The 23,366-nt window shown below is 37.4% G+C and overlaps 1 protein-coding gene across 1 annotated transcript in view; it reads left to right on the forward strand.

Moving 5' to 3' along the window:
- Nucleotides 1-23,366, forward strand: part of CFAP47 (cilia and flagella associated protein 47) — a 507,991-nt gene that overhangs the window by 466,360 nt on the left and 18,265 nt on the right. Inside the window, exons 61-62 of the mRNA XM_042241764.2 lie at nucleotides 252-423; nucleotides 5,586-5,747. Of these exons, the coding sequence (XP_042097698.1) occupies nucleotides 252-423; nucleotides 5,586-5,747 (334 nt within the window). The remainder of the gene's footprint in view (nucleotides 1-251; nucleotides 424-5,585; nucleotides 5,748-23,366) is intronic.

Consider the following 23,366-nt stretch of genomic DNA (forward strand, 5'->3'; position numbering starts at 1 on the left):
AGTGGGTGAATTTATTTTATTATATCCATTCATTTATTTAACTCTTAAGAGCATACTGAATACTATTATATACCTGGTAACACACTAGGTATTATGAACACAAAGCTAAATAACATATACCCTCTCCCTCACTCTAAATACCTGTGCATGATTAGTGCTGACATATAACTGATTTTCTCTTTTTTTATTTTGATTTTCAATCTATATGTATTTAGTTGAATTAAAATGCATTTAAATCTTGATTTTCTTAGATATACCTATGAAACGTGAATTTGAATATGGCATTGAATTTGAATCTGAAGATGAAGAGGCTAGTTTGGAATCCTGCGTGGCTATATATTTGATCAAAAAATCTTATAATGCCAATAAAGAGCAGATAACATTGGTCTTCAGTCTGATATTTACACCAAAGAAACCAGTGAGGTAAACCTGCTTTTACGAACCCTAATTTCTTTAAACAATATTATTACTCTTTTAAACTAAATAATGTGGTCTTTTTCTTTCCATCTTTCTATTTGTCAGTTGCATTACTTCTTTGTTGCCATTGAGGTAAATAGATTATTTCTAGCTATTCAGCTGTGAAAAGTATTCTGATAAAAAAGAATAGTCCAAATTATTAGAAATCTGAGATATCCTTCAGTAATTGTGACCTCCCCAAGGTCATTAGGATATGCTACTAGCAAAACAGGGCTGTCTACTTTTTTTTAGTATAAATTTATTTATTTTAATTGGAGGTTAATTACTTTACAATATTGTATTGGTTTTGCCACACATCATGAATCCGCGACTTGGTGCTATACATTGACAACAAGGTATTTCTCCATACTACTTCTCAGAACCAGTTCAAATGATGAAACTGCTGAGTGCCCTCCTTTGCAATTGTTGTCATTACCGTTTTACCATTCAAAACCATAGCATTGTACTAAAGGTAAAGTATAGGAGGGTCATAGTAAGTAATACTATAGTAATTTCAACTATAGTAAGCTTTGAATATCTGTCCTTTGGAAAACCTCATCCAGTGTCTCTGTATTTACTTTTTAGGCAACTGATACTTAGCATCTACACATACTGTATGATGAGTCACATCTGAAACAGGATTTTATGTCTTGATGCAGAGACACTGATTAGAACTGCAAATAAGCACAAAATACAGCCTGGCCATGGAAAAAAAAATTGACAGTATTACTTGTGCTTTTAACCATTTCTATAATTTAACAATGCATTCAATGTACCCATGTGTGTATGAGAATGTAGTCTAATAACTAAAAGATAGCAGGGTCCCCTTCAGGAAGCAGTAATAAAATCAGATTTGTAAGAAGAAAGTACATATTAACCATTATTTTCATAGTTTTCTATGGGCTTTTTAAAAAATTTTTCATAGTTTTCTATGGGATTCCTTGGTGGCTCAGTGGTAAAGAATCTGCCTGCCAGTCCAAGAGGCACTGGTTTGATCTCTGCATCAGGAAGATCCCCTGGAGAAGGAAATGGCAACCTACTCTAGTATTCTTTTTTTTTTCCTACTCTAGTATTCTTGCCTGGAGAATTCCATGGACAGAGGAGCCTGGTGGGCTGCAGCCCATGGAATCACAAAGAGTCAGATACAACTTAGTAACTAAACATTTATTTGTTAGTATTTTTTTTTCACATTTAGCTTAGTATTATGTTGATTCAGTGACAGGGAAATTACCAGCAAAAACCAGAAGGGGAAAATGTTATCATTAGTGAGTATCAACAGAACCAATGTGAATTTATATTTGTTCCACATTTGGTGAGTTTAGAGCTTCTTGGTGAATATTTGAGAAACTGATTTAGGGCAACTTATATTCATGATTTATAAATTTTTGTGAGTGTCTTGTGGTGTTCCAATGTAGTTTAAAATTCTATTTTATGTGCACATACTCATTTGTTTTTGTCATTTCTTCTTCCATATGTATTTGGGATGGTTCACGGCAAGACATACCATTAAATGGTAAAAAATAAATAAATAAAACCAATAGCTTTAAATTTTGAAGAAAGAACAAGAAAATAATTATACCCAAATCATACTGTTCCTACATAATTTAAATAAGTATCAAATTTAATTCTTCTCTTCCTGATTGACATGGTAAAAAAAAAGACAACAAAATTTTCATGGGTTTGTTAAGGAAAACACTGTTGCACAACAGTAAAAACAAGGTAATTTTCCATGTTTATCCTTTCATACAATAGTGCTGACATAGTAAGAGTAATGGTCAGAGCCTTAAATGTGTTTTTACAAAAAATAAAATATAGTAAAAACAAGAATATTATTCCTTAAGACCTTTACCTTTTTTTTCTTTTTTTTTCATTGGACCCTGATGCTGGGAAAGATTGAGGGCAGGAGGAGAAGGGGACAACAGAGGATGAGATGGCTGGATGGCATCACTGAGTCAATGGGCATGGATGTGGGTGGACTCTGGGAGTTGGTGATGGACAGGGAGGCCTGGCTTGCTGCAGTTCATGGGGTCAAAAAGTCAAACACGACTGAGCGACTGAACCGAACTGAATGGGGCCGGATGCCACAATCTTAGTTGTGTGTGTTTTTTTTTTTTTAATATTTAGTTTTAAATCAGCTTTTTCACTCTTCTCATTCACCCTCATCAAGACTTTCTTTAGTTCCTCTTCACTTCTGCCATTAGAGTGGTATCATTCACATATCTGAGGTTGTTCATGATTCTCCTACCTATCTTGTTTCCAGCCTAGCATTTCTCATAATGTGCTCAGCGTATAAGTTAAATAAACAGGATGACAATAGACAGCTCTATCGTACTCCTTTATCAATTCTGAACCAATCAGTTATTCCATACAGGGTTCTAATTGTTGCTTCTTGACCTCCATACAGGTTTCTCAGGAGACAGGTAAGATAGTCTGGTATTCTCATCTCTTTAAGTGCTTTCCAGTTTGTTAATGATCCACATAGGCAAAGGCTTTGGCATAGTTGATGAAACAGAGGTAGACGGTTTTCTGGAATTCCCTTGCTTTCTCTGTGATCCAGCAAATGTTGGTAATTTGATCTCTGGTTCCTGTGCCTTTTCTAAACCCTGCTTGGATGTCTGGAAGTTCTTCATTCACATAATGCTGAAGCCTAGCATGCAAGATTTTAAGTATGCCCTTACTAGCATGGGAGATGAGTACAATTGTCCAATGATTTGAGCATTCTTTAGTACTACCCTTCTTGGGAATTGGGATGAGGATTGACCTCTTCCAGTCCTGCGGCCACTACTGAGTCTTTCAGAATTGCTGACATACTGAGTGCACCACTTTGATAGCATCAATTTTAGAGTTTTGAATAGCTCTGCTGAAATTGCATTACATCCACTAGCTTTACTGACAGCAGTGCTTCCTATGACCCACTTGACTCCACACTCCAGAATGTCTGGCTCTGGGTGACTTACCATACTTTTGTGGTTATCTAGTTCATTGAGATCTTTTTTGTGCAGTTCTTGCATGTTTTCTTTCCATTTCCTCTTGATCTCTTCCACTTCTACTAGGTCTCTAGTGTTTTTGGCCGTTATTGTGCACATCTTTGGATGAAATGTTCCCTTGATATTTCCAATTTTCCTGAAGAGATCTCTAGCCTTTCCCCTTCTGTTTTCCTCTATTTTTATGCACCATTCATTAAAGAAGTCCTTCTTATCTCTCCTTGCTATGCTTTGGAACTCTGTGTTTAGTTGGGTATACCTTTCCCTTTCTCCCTTGCTTTTTACTTCTCTTCTTTCTTCAGCCTCCTCAGATAACCACTTTGCATTCTTGCTTTTCTTTTTCTTTATGATGGTTTTGCTTCCTCCTGTATAGTATTACAGACCTCAACCCATAGTTCTTCAGGCACACTGTTTACTAAATCTAATGCCTTGAATCTGTCTGTCACCCTACTGCATGTTCACAGGGGATTTGATTTAAGTTTTACCTGGCTGGCCTAGTGGTTTTCCCTGCTTTCTTTAGTTTAAGCCTGCTTTTTGCTATGAGAAACTGATTATCTGAGCCACAATCAGCTCCAGGTTTTGTTTTTGCTGACTGTATACAGCTTCTCCATCTTTGGCTACAAAGAATATAATCAATTTGATTTCGGTATTGACCATTTGGTGATGTCTATGTGTAAAGTTGTCTCTTGTGTTGTTGAAAAAAGGTATTTGCTCTGACCAGTGGATTCTCTTGGCAGAATTCAGTCAGCCTTTGCCCTGCTTCATTTTGAACTCCAAGGCCAAATTTGCCTGTTACTCCAGGTATCTCTTGACTTGCTACTTCTGTATTTCAATCCCCAGTGATGAATAGAACATCTTTTGTTGGTGATAGTTCTAGGAGGGCTTCTAGGTCTTCCTAGAACTGATCAGCTTTAGCTTCTTTGGCATTAGTGGTAGGAGCATAGACTTGAATTACTGTGGTGCTGAATGACTTGCCTTGGAAACAAACCAAGATCATTCTGTCGTTTATGAGATTGCACCCAAGTACTGCATTTTGGACTCTTGTTGTTTATGAGGGCTACTCCATTTTATTGTTACTAGCACTGTATTGAAGGGATATTGTTAAAATTTTGGTACCAGTTTTTTTTATATATATAAATAGTATAAGGAATGCAGCATTGAACATCCTTATACACATTGCTTCTTGAAATCTTTGAAGTATATCTGAGGGAAATTACTAATAGTGAATTAACTGGTTTAGTGTCTATACCTTTCAAATTTGATAATATATTATCTAACTGTTCCCCAAATTGTTGAATAATTTCAGTCTAATTTAAAGAGGCTAAGAGATCCCAGAACTGTTCTGAAAGATTTATGTAAGAAGATTGTGATTTCTTGGTCCATTCTGACATATGATATGGCTTACAACTATAGAGCTATGTGTTTGAGTTATTTCTACCTGAAGCAAGCAAACACATAACTATTCTTCCCCGTCAGCTACTGACCTATGTCTCCATTCTTCTTCAGAGCCAACTGCTTAGAAGGCTATACTTACTGTCTTCATCAATTCAATTGCCATTCAATTACATGTTATTGTAAAGTGTTTATGATATTTATCAGTTGCAATTTAATTTTTTAAAGCTTCAGTTTAAGTTAGTTTTGGGGGCGTTGTAACTTTTCACAGAAAATATAATTTTTCTATGTGAAGCAAGAGTTCAAAGAACTCTTTCATGATGTTTCAGTTTGAACAGAAAATCCCCTTATGGAATACCTTTTAGTGTAATACTTGGGTCCATTTGCCATCCTCTCCTCAGATTCTTAAGTAATATGATATTCTATGCTGGGTACAGAAAATTTGTAGAGTGAATTCTACATATGTTACTAATTCTTAGTAAGTAACTAGAGATTAAATGAGATACCCTATGAAATAATTACCTCAAAGGGAGGGTAATAATAGGGATTCTGACCTACAGAATTATTCCTGAGATGTAAACAGCCTATCCACATCTTTTCCATCTACAATTTTTAAAGGAATTAAAAGTTTCAGTTTTTTTACTGAAACCACAGGTTTACTTACATTTTCACCTTAGATGTTGACCTGCTATACTATATCCCCTTTGCTTGTTTTCCTTCAATATCCTTTATAAACCTCTTTTTCTATTCAAGGTCTCAAGTTTTCCTGAAAGTAGAGTGCATGACAGATGGGATCTGGACGTTTCCCATGATGTTGATTGCTACTGAACCTGATGTGGATGGGGTCTTTGATATTGAAGGGGTTGGTTTATTTAAGGAATCTACTGTTGACTTCAGGCTGACAAGTCAGACAAGGTAATACATCAAGCATATGTGTGTAACTCGTTTTGTGAATGTAATTTATGCTGAACTGGGAAACAATTTAAGATGGAAAATTCTATTATGTCATCTTTTTCTGGTGAAGTCAGAGCAGTATTGCTTCTAGGAATCAAAGCTTTATATATTTCATATTTGTTATTTAAAACTTAGAAAATAAAATCTACAAAGTGAATACCAAAGAACAATAAGAACAAGTAAATAGATATTGAAATTTAGAATAATATTTCTATTTGTTTTTCAAAGAGTGTTTTAATGTATTTTTTCAAAGATAGATGGGAGGTTTCTCAGTAAATTTTAATGGTTTGGGGCTATTAAGTAATTTAACTAGGTAGAGGTGATTAGGTAACCTACATTGAGATTCCATTTTCTGTATTATTCTGCTTAGTCACAGCTATCTTTGTTATACTTGTAATAACATAAGCAGCATGACAATAATACATTTACCTTTCTCAGAAGTAAAAAATATTTTTACAGCTTTTTTTTGAGATATAACATACTTACCATAAAATTTATCCATTGTCAGTGTACATTTCAATATTTTTAAAAAATATGCACAATTTGCAATCATAGCCACATTCTAGGTTTCAAACTCATCCTTCAGTTTTCACTGCAGTCACTCAGTCATGTCCAACTCTTTGCAACCCCATGGACTGCAGCATGCCAGGCCTACCTGCCCATCACCAACTCCCAGAGTTTACTCAAATTCATGCCTATTGAGTCAGTAATGCCACCCAAGCAGCTCATCCTCTGTCATCCCCTTCTCCTCCCACCTTCAGTCTTTTCCAGCATCAAGGTCTTTTCAAATGAGTCAGTTCTTTACATCACATGGCCAAAGTATTGGAGTTTCAGCTTCAACATCATTCCTTCCAATGAATATTCAGGACTGATTTCCTTTAGGATGGACTGGTTGGATCTCCTTGCAATCCAAGGGCCTCTCAAGAGTCTTCTCCAACACCACGATTCAAAAGCATCAATTCTTCGGCACTCAGCTTTCTTTATAGTCCAACTCTCACATCAGTACATGACTACTGGAAAAACCATCAGTTCAGTTCAGTCTCTCAGTAGTGTCCGATTCTTTGTGACCCCATGAATCACAGCACGCCAGGCCTCCCTGTCCATCACCAACTCCCGAAGTTCACCCAAACTCATGTGCATCGAGTCGGTGATGCCATCCAGCCATCTCATCCTCTGTCGTCCCCTTCTCCTCCTGCCCCCAATCCCTCCCAGCATCAGGGTCTTTTCCGGTGAGTCAACTCTTCACATGAGAAGGTCAAAGTATTGGAGTTTCAGACTCAGTATCAGTCCTTCCAATGAACACTCAGGACTGGTCTCCTTTAGGATGGACTGGTTTGGATCCCCTTGCAGTCCAAGGGACTCTCAAGAGTCTTCTCCAATACCACAGTTCAAAAGCATCAATTCTTCAGTGCTCAGCTTTCCTCACAGTCCAACTCTCACATCCATACATGACCACTGGAAAAACCATAGCCTTGACTAGATGGACCTTTCTTGGCAAAGTAATATCTCTGATTTTTAATATGCTATCTAGGTTGGTCATAACTTTCCTTCCAAGGAGTAAGCGTCTTTTAATTTCATGGCTGCATTAACCATCTGCAGTGATTCTGGAGCCAAAAAAATAAAGCCTGACATGCTTCCACTGTTTCCCCATGTATTTCCCATGAAGTGATGGGACCAGATGCCATGATTTTCATTTTCTGAATGTTGAGCTTTAAGCTAACTTTTTCACTCTCCTCTTTCACTTTCATCAAGAGGCTTTTTAGTTCCTCTTCACTTTCTGCCTTAAGGGTGGTGTCATCTGCATATCTCAGGTTATTGATATTTCTCCTGGCAATCTTGATTCCAGCTTGTGTTTCTTCCAGTCCAGCGTTTCTCATGATGTACTCTGCATAGAAGTTAAATAAGCAGGGTGACAATATACAGCCTTGACATACTCCTTTTCCTATTTGGAACCAGTCTGTTGTTCCATGTCCAATTCTAACTGTTGCTTCCTGACCTGCATATAGGTTTCTCAAGAGGCAGTTCAGGTGGTCTGGTATTCCCATCTCTTTTAGAATTTTCCACAGTTTATTGTGATCCACACAGTCAAAGTCTTTCGCATAGTCAATAAAGCAGAAATAGATGTTTTTCTGGAACTCTTTCGCTTTTTCGATGATCCAGCGGATGTTGTCAATTTGATCTCTGGTTCCTCTGCCTTTTCTAAAACCAGCTTGAACATCTGGAAGTTCATGTTCACGTATTGCTGAAGCCTGGCTTGGAGAATTTTGAGCATTACTTTACTAGCGTGTGAGATGAGTGCTGTTGTGCAGTAGTTTGAGCATTCTTAGAGATTGCCATTTTTAGTGACTGGAATGAAAACTGACCTTTTCCAGTCCTGTGGCCACTGCTGAGTTTTCCCAATTTGCTGGCATATTGAGTGCAGCACTTTCACAGCATCATCTTTCAGGACTTGAAACAGCTCAACTGGAATTCCATCACCTCCACTAGCTTTGTTCGTAGTGATGCTTTCTAAGGCCCACTTGACTTCACATTCCAGGGTGTCTGGTTCTAGGTGAGTGATCACACCATCATTATTATCTGGGTCATAAAGATATTTTTTATACAGTTCTTCTGTGTATTCTTGCCACCTCTTCTTAATCTCTTCTGCTTCTGTTAGGTCTATACCATTTCTGTCCTTTATTGAGCCCATCTTTGCATGAAATGTTCCCTTGGCATCTCTAATTTTCTTGGAGATATCTCTAGTCTTTCCCATTCTGTTGTTTTCCTCTATTTCTTTGCATTGTTCACTGAGGAAGGCTTTCTTATCTCTCTTTGCTATTCTTTGAAACTCTGCATTCACACAGGTATAACTTTCCTTTTCTCCTTTGCTTTTTGCTTCTCTTCTTTTCACAGCTATTTGTAATGTCTCCTCAGACAGTCATTTTGCTTTTTTTTGCATTTCTTTTCCTTGGGGATGGTCTTGCTCCCTGTCTCCTGGAAATGTCACAAACCTCTGTCCATAGTTCATCAGGCACTCTGTCTATCAGATCTAATCCCTTGAATCTATTTCTCACGTCCACTGTACAATCATAAGGGATTTGATTTAGGTCGCACCTGAATGGTCTAGTGGTTTTCCCTACTTTCTTCGGTTGAGGTCTGAATCTGGCAATAAGGAGTTCATGATCAAAGAGTTGGACAGTACTGAAGCAACTTAGTACTTAGTTGCTTCAGTACTGTCCAACTCTTTGTGACCCTATGGATTGTAGCCCACCAGTCTCCTCTGTCCATGGGATTCTCCAGGCAAGCATACCATAGTGGGTTTCTATGCCCTCCTCCAGAGGATCTTCCTGACCCAAGGATTGAACCCACATCTCTTATGTCTGCTGCATTGACAGGTGGGTTCTTTACCACTAGTACATCCATCTCCCTGCAAATTTCCCTCAAACCCCTTTTCAGTCAACCCCTACTCCCACCCCTCATCTCTGGCAACCATTGATATGCTTTCTGTCTCTGTAACCTTGCCTTTTCTGGATATTTTATATAAATAGAATCATTCACTATGTACTAGATTTTTAGAATAGTTTTTATGCAGTTTTAGGTTTCCAAGAAAAGTGAGAGGAAGGCACAGAGATTTCTCAGTCACCCCCTGCCCCCACACGTGTGTAACCTCCCCCATTATCAACATCACTCACATAAATGGTACATTTTTTAATAAAGCTAGACCTACATTGACACATCATAACCATCCAAAGTTTGTAGTTTCCAATAAGACTAACTTTTGTTGTACATCCTATGAGTTTGGTCAAAAGTATGATGATATATGGGCTTCTCTGATGGCATAGTGGTAAGGAATCCACCTCCCAATGCAGGAGACTCAGGGTCAATCCCTGGGTCAGGAAGATCCCCCTGGAGGAGGGCATGGCACCCCATTCCAGTATTCTTGCCTGGATAATTTCATGGGCATAGGAGCCTGACAGGTTATAATTCATGGGGTCGCAATGAGTCGGACATGACTGAGTGATGGAGCACACACATGATGATATATATATATATATATATGTCATTATAGTATCATGCAGAGAAAATTCTCTGCCCTAAAAATCCTCTTTGCTCTCCCTATTTATCTCTCTTTCCCCACCCTTTGAAACCACGGATCTTTCTATTGTCTCTGTAGCTTTTTTACATAGTCTTTTACAAAATGTCGTGTTGTTGGAATTATATAGTATGCCAGTTCAGTTCAGTCACTTGGTTGTGTCCGACTCTTTGCAACCCCATGGACCGCAGCACACCAGGCCTCCTTGTCCATCACCAACTCCCAGAGCTTGCTTAAACTCATGTCTATTGAGTCGGTGATGCCATCTAACCATCTTTTCCTCTGTTGTCCCCTTCTCCTCCTGCCTTCAATCTTTCTCAGCATCAGGGTCTTTTCCAGTGAGTCAGCTTTTCCCATAAGGTGGCCGAAGTATTAGAGTTTCAGCTTCAGCATCAGTCCTTCCAATGAACACTCAGGACTGATCTCCTTTAGGATGGACTGGTTGGATCTCCTTGCAGTCCAAGGGACTCTCAAGGATCTTTTCCAACACCACAGTTCAAAAGCATCAATTCTTCAGTGCTCAGCTTTCTTTATAGTCCAACTCTCACATCTATACATGATCACTGGAAATACCAAGGAGCATGATTGCTGGATCCTATGGTAAGGGTGGGCTTCCCTGATAGCTCAGTTGTTAAAGAATCTGCCTGCAGTGTGGGAGACCTGGGTTCAATCCCTGGGTTTGGGAAGATCCCCTGGAGAAGGGAAAGGCTACCCACTTCATTATTCTGGCCTGGAGAATTCCTGGACTGTATAGGAGTCACAAAGAGTGTGTTTGGTTTTATCAGAAATGGCCAAACTGCCTTCCAAAGTAGCTGTACCATTTTGCATCCCCCCCAGTAATAAATGAGAGTTCCTGTTGCTCCACATTCTTCCTGGCACTCAGTGGTATTGGTGTTCTTGATTTCAGCCATTCTAACGAAAGTATAGTGGTACCTCACTGTAGGTAGTTTTAGTTTGCATTTCCCTGATGACATTTTCAAATGCTTACTTTCTATATCTTCTTTGGTAAGGTGTCTGATAAGATATTTTGCCCATTTTTAATTGGGTTATTTGTTTTCTTCTGAGTTTTTAGAGTTCTTTGTATATTTTGTATAATAATTATGAGTTTTATCTTTTGCAAGTATGTTCCCCCAGTCAGTGCTTGTCTTCTAATTCTCTTGATATTGTTCTTCTTTTAATGAAGTCTAGCTTATTATTTATTTCATGGAGACTGTGTCTGCTATTGTATCCAATAAGACACCACCATACCCAGGTCATATAAGTTTTCTCTTACATTATCTTCTTGGAGTTTTATAGTTTTTTTGTTTGTTTGTTTCACATTTAGGTTTATGGTCCATTTTAAGTTAGTATTTGTGAGACTTGTAAAGTATGTGTCTTGCTTATTATATTTTTTACATGTGGATGTCATTATTCCAGCACCATTTCTTGAAAATACTATCTTTGTTCCATTGTATTGCCTTTGATCCTTCATCAAAGATCAGTTGACTATATTTATAAGAGTTTCTTTCTGGGCTCTCTATTTGGATCTATTTATCTGTGTGTCTATTCTTTAATAAATACCATATTATGTTAATTATGATAGCTTTATTGTAAGTCTTCAAGTCAGGTAGTATTAGTACTCCAACTTGGTTCTTGTTCTTCAATACTGAGCTGGATATTCTGAGTCTTTTGCATCTCTATATAATCCATTTGCTGATATTCATAAATTAACTTCCTGGGATTTTGTTTGGGATTGCATAGAATCTACAGGTCAAATTGAGAAGGACTGCCATCTTGACAATATTCTTAGTGAATATATTCATGAATCTTCTTATTCATGAATATAACATATTTCCCCATTTATTTAGTTGTTACTTACTTTCATTTATCAGAGTTTTGTAGTTTTTCTCATATACATCGTGTACATATTAGCAAATTTATACGTAAGTATTTCATTTTAAGAGATGCTAATATAAATGATCTTGGTATTCAATTCCAAAATTTACTTGTTCATTGTTAATGTACAGAAAGCAATTGTATTTTGTACATTAATCTTATATCCTTCAACCTTGCTATAATTGCCTATCAGTTCCAGGGATTTTATTGTAGAGTCTTTGGTAATTTCTACATAGATGATCTATCAGCTGCAAATAAAGACAGATTTATGTCTTTCTTCCCAACCTAAATATCTTTTATTTCCTTTTCTGGCTTTACTGCATTAACAAGGATTTGCATATGAGATTGAGAAGTGATGGGAGGAGACATGTTTGCTTTTATGTGATCTTAGTGGCAAAGTTAGAAGTTTCTTACCGTTAAATATGATCTTGACAGTAGGAATTTTGTAGACAGTTTTTAGCAAGTTGAGGAAGTATACCTCTATTCCTAATTAACTGATAGTTTTTATCATTAATGGGTGTTGGATTTTATCAAATGCTTTTTCTGTATCTATAGATATAATCATGTACTTTTTATTCTTTTTAAGTCTGTTGACATGATGAATTTCATTAATTGATTTTCAAATATTGAACCAACCCTGCATATCTGGGATAAATCATATTTGATCATGGTATATAACTCTTTTTATACTCTTTTTGATGCTATTATAATGAAATTATTTTATTTCTTTTTTCAGATAGTTCACTGTTTTCTTATTGTATGGAAAGCCAACTGATTTTTGTATGTGGATTTTGTGTCCTTCAATTTTATTGAATTCAGTTATTCTAACAATTTTTGGGTGGATTCTTTCAGACTTTCTATGTATAATGTTAGTTGCTCAGTCATGTCCAATTCTTTGTGACCCCATGGACTGTAGCACATCAGGCTCCTCTGTCCATGGGAATCTCCAGGCAAGAATACTGGAGTGGGTTGCCATTTCCTTCTCTAGGAGATCTTCCTAACCCAGGGGTCAAACCCAGGTCTCCTGTGTTGCAGGCAGTTTCTATACTGTTATATATATATATATATATATATATATATATATATTTCTATACTGTTATACTGTTTCTATACCTGGAATTGTGTCATTAGCAAACAGACAGTTTTACTTCTTCCTTTCTGATTTGGATATCTTTTATTTATTTTTCTTGCTTAATTGCTCTGGCTCAGACTTCCAGTACTATGTTGAATAGAAGTGGTGAGAATGAGCACCCTTGTCTTGTTCCTGATCTTAGAGGAAAAGTTTTCAGCCTTTCAACATTAAGTATAATGTTAGTTGTGGGCTTGTCATATATGGCCTTTATTATGTTGAGTCACATTCCTTCTAAGTCAGTTTTGTTGAGAGTTTTTATCATGAAAGGATTTTAAATTTTGTCAAATGGTTTTTCTGTAGCTGTTGAAAGTATCATATGATTTTTATCTTTCACTGTATTAATGTGGTGTATCACATTTACTGATTTGTATATGTTGAACTATCTTTGCATCCCAGGGATAAATCCCACTTCATTTTGGTGTATGAAACTTCTAATGTACTATTGAATTAAGTTTCCTAGTATTTTATTGAGAATTTTCACACCTATATTCATTAGGTCCCTGGAGGAGGAAATGGCAGCCCTCTCCAGTATTCTTGCTTGGAGAATCTCATGGACAGAGGAGCCTGATGGGCTACAGTCCATAGGGTCACAAAGAGTCGAAAATGACTAAAGCGACTTAGCATGCACACACACACACATTCATCAGGTATATTGGCTTGAATGTTTCTTTCCTTGAAATGTCTTCATCTGCCATTGGCATGTGGATATTGCTGACCTCATAAAATGAGCTTAGGAGTGTCCCCTCCTCTCCAATTGTTTTGGAAAGTTTAAGAAAGATTAACATTCATTCTTTTAAAAATACTTGGTACAGTTCACTGATGAAACCATCTTGTCCTGGGCTTTTTTTGTTCGGAGCTAGTAGATTACTGATCCAATCTCCTTACTTATTGTGTTGCTGTCTTCTCATTTGAAGTAGTAGTCACCTCCTCCAGTTTTTGCTGACTGTCTTCAGGAGTTAAATACCTTCTTTCCGTCCTACTTGAGATTCCAAGGATTTCTCAGACCTTTTCTCTGTGTATTCCTGTTCCACACCTCTTCCTCTTGTCTCATGGCAGAATACTAAAGCTTGTATGCCTTCTCTTGATCTTGTCAAGCCAGTTCTAATGCTGACAAGCCTCCCTTTTGCTTTTCCTAAAGCAATGCTAAATGTTCAACATTATGGTTTCCTACAACCCCTCAGAGTTGGGCCTGCTTTCTACAGATGCTCACTAGCCATCTGCAAAGGCTCAGTATTGCTGCTCTTGGGAACTCAGACCAGCCACAGGATGAGGGTGTGTGGGAGCAGGGTACCCAGAGTGTTGGGGATACTTATAGACAAGCTGGGGGAAGTGCAGTAAAGAAGTTTCCATTGTCTCATTGGTGGGCCTTCTGGATAGAGTATGTGATATAGTTAGTAGGTGCCATGTCCATTTAGTGACCTCTAAGAGCCCTATTCTTTGCTCTTCCAGCCACTCCCCAGCGAAGTACTCATTTACAGTCTCACTTTCCTCCATAGGAGAAATCACAAGCTGAGAAGTTCTCTCTGGGCACTGAGCTGTGGCACTCTGGGGGAAGGCTCACACTCCTAAAGTGACATTGTTTTGCTTACTCTATGCAATGTGTCCAGTTTGAATTTTTTTGTTTGTTTTGTTCCAACGGTGTGCTGGGACCTCTCCCCTGGACTCCTGGACTTCTACAAAGACTCTCTGTCTGTCCACTGGTAATTGTCTAAACCAGTGCTCTCCAGGGACAGTTCCAGGACCATGACCAAGAATGGCTGGAATTGGTTCACAGGCTACTTTAGGGTCTACAGCCAGAATTGAGTTCCATATGCTTGTCACCCTACACAGGGATGTGTGAATCCTCCCAGGTCCTTGGGCATATGGCACTGATGACATAACCAAAGCCAAATTGAGCTATAACTAAGTCCTTCGGGGTATGGAGCTGTTTGCCATAGCCACAGTTAGCAAGTCAGCCACCTGGTTGTGGGCCTGCATTATCAAAATGGCTCCCCTCATTCTTAGACTGAACCAGAGTTTCATAATCTCCTACCTAGGTACTTTTGTCCATGGATGGATGTGAAATTATTCTTGTTGTGGAGGATATGGGTGAGGAACATCTTATTCAGTCATCTTGCTGAGTTCACTCCTGTTTTGATCTTTATTTTCTAGTTTCTTGAAGTGGGAGTTTAGATTACTAATTGGAGATCTTTTCTTTATTCTGTTGTAAATATTTTTTGTGATAAATTTCCCTGTGGGTACTACTTTAGTTGCGTTTCACAAACTTTGATCGGTTGTATGTTCATATTCATTTGGTTCTAAATGTATATTTTTATTTCCTTTGAGAGTCCTCATTTGACCTCTGGGTTATTTGGTAGAGTACTGTTTTATTTACAACTGTTTTAGAGGATTTCTGTTGTCTTTCCATTATTGACTTCTAGTTTGATTCTATTCTGGTCACAGAACATACTCCATAAATTCATTTTATATTTATTGAAAAGAATAGATATTATTCTTTTGTCAGCTGGAGTGTTCTACACATATCTGTTACAGCCTGTTGGTTGATCATATTTTTTAATTCCTTTGTTTCCTCACTGATTTTCTGTCCCATTGTTTTCTAAATTGATGAGAGGAGTATTTAAACCCCAGGACATAATTGTGCATTTATTTATTTCTCTTTTAAATTATGTCTTTGCTACATATATTTATGAAGTTCTGATATTTAGTACATGAAAATATAGGATTCTTGTATCATTTTGTCATATTTACTCTTTGTCATTATATATCTCTTTTTGTCTGATACATATATTAGCTTTGAAGTCTACTTAATCTGATATTTATATAGGTACTCCTGCTTTACTCTTGCTTTTTATAAAAATTAATATTTTCATGGTATAATGCTTTTCATACTTTTATTTTCAGTCTACCTATATCACTAAAGGTGAAGTGTAGTTTTTACATACAGCATATAATTTGATCATCCTTTTAAATTGACTTCCATTGGTGTACATTTACATCAATAACATTTAAAGTAAGGATTGATATATTAGGTTTATTTCTACAATTTCATTGTTCATTTTGTTTGTTCATTTTGTTTCTTTTATCTGTTTTCCTTTTCTTGCCTTTGTATTGGTAAATTGAACTGATTTTAAAATCCGTTGTTATTTATCTATAGTATTTTTAAATACATATCACTGTATAGTTTGTGTTTAATAATTACCTTTTTATAATATTCATATGCAACATACCACAGTCTACTGCTATAGACATTTTGCTACAATAAGGGTAGAAACTTCATTTATATCGGTTCCTTTATTCCTCTCAATTTTTAAATGTAAAATCATGACATAAATTGAGTACCATGAATGATGATGTTATAATCTTTGCTTCAGTTGTAAGATATTATAAAAACTCATCAAAAGAACGATAGTCCATTATGTGCTGTGCTGTGCTTAGTCACTCAGTTGTGTCCGACTCTTTCAACCCCATGGAATTGTAGTCCCCCAGACTTTCAGTGGTCATGTATGGATGTGAGAGTTGGACTGTGAATAAAGCTGAGTGCTGAAGAATTGATGCTTTTGAACTGTGGTGTTGGAGAAGACACTTGAGAGTCCCTTGGACTGCAAGGAGATCCAACCAGACCATTCTGAAAGAGATCAGCCCTGGGATTTCTTTGGAGGGAATAACGCTAAAGCTGAAACTCCAGTACTTTGGCTACCTTATGCGAAGAGTTGACTCATTGGAAAACACTCTGATGCTGGGAGGGATTGGAGGCAGGAGGAGAAGGGGACGACAGAGGATGAGATGGCTGGATGGCATCACTGACTCAATGGACGTGAGTCTGAGTGAACTCTGGGAGTTGGTGATGGACAGGGAGGCTTGGCGTGCTGCGATTCTTGGGGTCACAAAGAGTCGGACACAACTGAGTGACTGAACTGAGCTGAACTGAACTGAGGCTCCTCTGTCCATGGGGGTTCTCCAGACAAGAATATTGGAGTGGGTTGCCATGCTCTCCTCCAGGGGATCTTCCCAACCCAGGGATCAAACCCAGGTCTCCTGCACTGCAGGCAGATTCTTTACTGTCTGAGCCATTAGGGAAGCCCATACCTACCTATATTTTTATCCATTCCTTTGTTTTTCCTTCCTCCTGAAACCTCAGCCTCTTCTTGTTCTAATTTCTTTTTTGTTAAGGAACTCCTTGAGCTCTTTTTAAAGATTAGCTCTGCTGCTGCTGCTAAGTCACTAGTGACACATTATTTTAGCTTTCCTTAATCTGAGATTGCTGCTACTGCTACTGCTGCTAAGTTGCTTCAGTCGTGTCCGACTCTGTGCGACCCCATAGACGGCAGCCCACCAGGCGCCCCCGTCCCTGGGATTCTCCAGGCAAGAACACTGGAGTGGGTTGCCATTTCCTTCTCCAATAATCTGAGATTATTCCTTTATTATGGAAGAATACTTTTACTTGATATAGAATTCATGATTCAGAGTTCTTTTCCTTCATCTCTTGAAAAAATATACCACTTCCTTATGGCTTGCTTGGTTCCAAGGAGAAATGTGCTGTCATTTGAACTGTTGCTTCCCTATAGGTAACATTTTATTTCTTCCTAGTTTCTTTCAGGATGTTTTACTTAATTTTAGTCTTGAGAGTTTAATTATGATGAGTTTTGTCATATAATATCTACTGTCATTATTAGTCCGAGTTCAATGAAGACAGGAACTCAGACTACCCTAGTCAGTCCCAGATATATAAGGGATGCTTGATAAAATGCCCTGAAAGAATGAAAACCCCCAGGCACTTTGGTTATCATTGAATGTAAATTTACTTTAAAGTACACTTGGAGATAAAACAGAAGCTTGGTGTATTTCTTAGGTTTCTGGGATTTAATGGCACATAGGTTATATCCTGTTTCTTTTGAGTTACCTTTTAAAACTCTTTAAAAACATTTTAAAAAATTCATTCAGAGTTATTTAAAGTTATTTGTACCCTTATGTACTACATAAAATTCTCATATCAATATATTTGGTATCTTTTCATAGTAAGTTGTTCATTGTAATAAAAAATTTTAATGAGTTGATCAGCTCCAAATAAACACAGTTATGGGCATCATTGGAGCTCTGCTCTTTCAATAACTTATTAATTATCCTTAACTAATTGGCCTATAAAACTTTCTGAGTTGGTCAATTTTAAAATATACCCTGTGCAATCAGAAGTACAAAAACTAATATCTGTTTATTGGCAGGCAGGAAATTTTAATATAATACCTGTTTACTTTGAGAAAGCTGCTCTTGAGCAGGAAATCAATATTCATTCATCCAGTTATTTTTTTTTCTTTTGATATTTGCTTGGCATTTGTCTTTGGTACCTGTGACTCTGATAAAGTTTTAAGTTTAAAGTTAAAATTCCTTCATTCAGTTTTGTTTGTGTATTTGCCGACACATTTGGGCTTTGTCCATGGTGTTTGCTACTACAAATCTGCTTGACATAATCTGAAACACATTTCCCAAATAGGTGAAAATTAACTAAAGGGATGCAATGTAGATGCTACCAAAAATATGAGAAAGTGAACAGATTTCATAACCTGTATGAGCCTTTAGTGAGTTAAATTATCTTTCTTCTTTCTTGTTTGTTGCTGTTATTGTTGTTCAGTCGCTCAGATGTGTCCATTTCTTTGCGACTTCAACGGACGGCAGCACCCCAGACTTCCCTGTCCTTCACTATCTCCTGGAGTTTGCTCAAATTTACACCCCTTGAGTCGATGATGCCATCCAACCATCTCATCCTCTGTTGTCCCCTTCTCCTCCTGCCTTCAATCTTTCCCAGCATCAGGGTCTTTTCCAATGGAGTCAGCTCTTTGCATCAGGTGTCCAAAGTATTGGAGCTTCACCTTCAGCATCAGTCCTTCCAATGAACATTCAGGGTTGATTTCCTTTAGGACTGACAGGTTTAATCTCCTTGCTGTCCAAGGGACTGTCAAGAATCTTCTCCAGTACCACAGTTCAAAAGTGTCAGCTCTTCAACACTCAGCGTTCTTTCTGATCCAACTCTCATATCCACACATGACTACTGCAAAAAACCATAGCTTTGACTATACAGACCTTTGTAGGCAAAGTAATGTCTCTGCTTTTTAAAGACAGTCTAGGTTTGTCATCGGAGAAGGCAATAGCAACCCACTCCAGTACTCTTGCCTGGAAAATCCCATGGACAGAGGAGCCTGGTAGGCTGCAGTCCATGGGGTTGCAAAGAGTCAGACAGGACTGAGCGACTTCACTTTCACTTTTCACTTTCATGCATTGGAGAAGGAAATGGCAACCCACTCCAGTGTTCTTGCCTGGAGAATCCCAGGGAAGGCGGAGCCTGGTGGGCTACTGTCTATGGGGTCGCACAGAGTTGGACACGACTGAAGCGACTTAGCAACAGCAGCAGCAGCAGGTTTGTCATAGCTTTTCTTCCAAGGAGCAAGCTTCTTTTAATTCTATTGCTGCAGTCACCATTTGCAGTGATTTCAGAGCCCTAGAAAAAACACTCTATCAGTATTTTCATTTTTTCCCTATCTATTTGCCTTGAAGTGATGGGTCCAGATGCCATGATCTTCATTTTTTGAATATTGAGTTTTAAGCCAGCTTTTTCACTCTCCTCTTTCCCCTTCATCAAGAGGCTCTTTAGTTTTTCTTCACTTTTTGCCATCAGGGTGTTGTCTTCTGCATGTCTAAGGTTATTGATGTTTCTCCCAGCAGTCTTGATTCTAGCTTGTGCTTCATCCATCCTGGCAATTTGCATGATTTACTCTGCATATAAGTTAAATAAGCAGGGTAACACCTTGACATACTCCTTTCCTAATTTTGAACCAGTCCATTTTTCCATGTCTGGTTCTAACTGTTGACCTGAATACAGGTTTCTTAAGAGACAAGTAAGGTGGTCTGATATTCCCATCTCTTTCAGAATTTTCCAAGTTTGTTGTGATCCACACAGTCAAAGGCTTTGGTGTAGTCAATGAAGCAGAAGTAGATGTTTGTCTGGAATTACCTTGCTTTTTCTATGATCCAATGGATGTTGGTAATTTGATCTCTGGTTCCTCTGCCTTTTCTAAATCCAGCTTGTACATCTGGAAGTTCTCAGTTCACATACTGTTAAAGCCTAGCTTGAAGGATTTTGAGCATTACCTTGCTAGCATGTGAAATGAGTTCAGTTGTGTAGTAGTTTGAACATTCTTTGGCATTGCCCTTCTTTGGATTGGAATAAAAACTGACCTTTTCCAGTCTTGTGGCCACTGCTGAGTCTTCCAAATTTGCTGGCATATCGATTGTGACACTTTAACAGCATCATCTTTGAAATAGCTCACCTGGATTTCCATCACCTCCACTAGCTGTATTTATAGTAATGCTTCCTAAGGCTCAGTTGACTTCACACTCCTGGATATCTGGTTCTAGGTGAGTTGATCACACCATCATGGTTATCTGGGTCATTAAGACCTTTTTGTACTGTTCTTTTGTGTATTCTGGCCACCTCTTCTTAATCTCTTCTGCTTCTGTTAGGTCTTTGCTACTTGAGATCTCTAGTCTTTCCCATTCTGTTGTTTTCCTCTATTTCTTTGCATTGTTCACTTAAGAAGGCTTTCTTATCTCTCCTTGCTATTCTTTGGAACTCTGCATTCAGCTGGGTATATCTTTCCTTTTCTCCTTTGTGTTTTGCTTATCTTCTTTTCCCAGCCATTTGTAAGGCCTCCTCAGACAACCATTTTTCCTTGTTGCATTTTTCTTGGGGAAGGTTTTGTTCACCACTTCCTAGACAATGTTATTAAACTCTGTCCATAGTTCTTCAGGCATTCTGTCTGTCAGATCTTATCCCTTGACTCTATTTGTCACTTCTACTGTATATCATATCAGATTTTATTTAGGTCATACCTGAATGGTCTAGTGGGTTTTCCTACTTTCTTCAATTTAAGTCTGAATTTGGTAATAAGGAATTCATGATCTGAGCCACAGTCAGTTCCCAGTCTTGTTTTTGTTGACTATATAGAATTTCTCCATCATCGGCTGCAAAGAATATAATCATATTTTGGTATGGACCATCTGGTGATGTCCATGTGTAGAGTCTTCTCTTGTATTATTGGAAGAGGCTGTTTGCTATGACCAGTGTGTTCTCTTGGCAAAACTCTGTTAGGCTTTGCTATGCTTCATTTTGTAATCCAAGGCCAAACTTGCCTGTTACTCCAGGTATCTCTTGACTTCTTACTTTTGCATTCCAGTCCCCTATGATGAAAAGAACATCTTTGAGGGGGCCTTTAATGAGTAAAATTTTGTTTTTTCTTTCTTGTTTGTGGAAAATATATAATCCATAGAGTTCATAGTATCTGAACCATTCTATTCTGTCATTGTTGATTTTTTATAATATTATCCTGCATTTAATTTAATGAAAATGCAGGAACTATAGCATTTGAATTCAAGATAACATAAATTCCATCCTTCATTGCCTCGTGTGATTGCTCTGGACAGATACAATTATATAACTTAGTCATTAGTTATAAGATATTATAATTTAAAAATCAGAAAATTTTGGATGATACTCATAAAGGAAAACACTCAATAAAGATATAAAATGAAATGTGTGAGTTTTCTAGAAGAATTTCATCAGGATTATTACTATCTAAATTGAAAGGTAAATCATTTTCATAAATGTACTTTGTCTCTAAATCTAATTGTAAGCTATGCCTTCATTTAGATAGTTGGAGACATAGGCCGAGGCCCTTGTTTACCATCAGAAGGAAGGATGAACAGGAACAGGTTATATCCTATTGAATATCCACTTTAATTCAGAAACCAGTATGATTCATTCTTCCACTGTCTTGGGTAATGTCATCCTAGGTTGTGTATACTATAACCATAATAATGTTAATATTTTACACATGTGCTCAGCCTGATATTTTTCCACAATAAAAGGTCAGGATTATATCTATGTCTCACTTAGCCTTTTCAAAAGAAAAATTATAAGCTTAGTCCTTACTTTCTTGGTTCCCCTACATTTAGTTAATTCTTCTCCATCCATTTTCAATGGATTTAGATCATTTCCTTATACCTTGACCTGACCTTTGGAAAAATATAAGATAACTGCAAAGTCAATTTCTTCAGACTACTTTTCAGTTTATTTTTGTGTCTTTATGGGGTATCTTGATTTCTAAAGATCTTTGACATAATTTTTTATGAATACAACCAGAAAACATATGACATATGTTTCACTCCCTAACACAATAAAATTTGTTCCCTAATGCCCTTGTATTTTTCTATAAGAAAAAAAAGAGGCAATAATGGCAGTGTATTTGTATAGAGTAAGCAAAAGAGAAACAACCATTCTGCTTCATTACAGTTATCTGCATTCATTTTTAATTAACATTACAAATGTTCTCTTAGATACTTTCTTTAAAATTAAAGTATCCAGTATCTTTCATTCTGATATATTTCTGCAAGCATTAAGTTGTAAGAGAGTCTCAACAGAAATGTGAAATATACCTACTTCTTTAGGTTTCAGTATATTTTCCTGGTAGATGAATGCATTTATCATAAGTAATTGTATTTTTCAAGAGCACTCACAATATGAAATACATTTTGATTCTTATGTTCTGAGGTCTGACAGCCTTCTTATACTGAGTAAATGACTTAAAGTTACTGAGAAACCTAAAAATGTCAAAATAATATATATATATTTAATGTATAGCTTTTGATTTTGTTCAATTTTGGTTTTGAGGATATAATAATTAACACCTTATACTATGAACACAGGAGGTTTTCTTTTTTTGAGATTTAACAGAAAATTCTACAGGTTTGGGTTACATTTCTGTTATAGCTTAATGATTGAGGTTCCCTTAGGAGGCTGCAGTCACATGTTGGCAATATCCAAAGCCATCTTAAGGTTTGATTGAGCTAGCTCATCAAAATGGTTAACAAAACTAGAAGTTAATGCTACTTATTATCTATTAGTGCAGCTGTTATTGGCTAATGGTGCCTACATGCAGTCTCTATGTAATGTGTGTCTCAAGTAGTTGAATTTTATATACAGTGACTGGTTTCCCACAGTATGTAGTCCAAAAGAACTACAGAGCATTTTCTGATATAGAACTAGAATTTATGCAGCTTTATTTAGCTACTTTCTATTGGCTACAGGAGAATCACTGTGTTGATTTGGATAGTGAAAGGGACTACCAGTCAGTCAGTTCAGTCACTCAGTCGTGTCCGACTCTTTGTGACTCCATGGACTGCAGCACGCCAGGCTTCCCTGTCCATCACCAACTCTTGGAAACTCATGTCCATCAAGTCAGTGATGCCATCCAACCATCTCATCCTTTGTCGTCCCCTTCTCCTCCTGCCTTCAATCTTTCCCAGCATTTTGGGGGATAATTGAAAACTAGCCCATGCCAGTTCTGTCTTTAAATTCATTTTAGTTGTCCCAATGCTGTACTATACTCCTGAATATATCCACTCAATGTTCCATCCCTGGGGGGCTATACCTAAGTAGGTATTAGAAATCTCA

The sequence above is a fragment of the Ovis aries genome, chromosome X (genome assembly GCF_016772045.2).
Source record: "Ovis aries strain OAR_USU_Benz2616 breed Rambouillet chromosome X, ARS-UI_Ramb_v3.0, whole genome shotgun sequence".
NCBI lineage: Eukaryota > Metazoa > Chordata > Mammalia > Artiodactyla > Bovidae > Ovis > Ovis aries.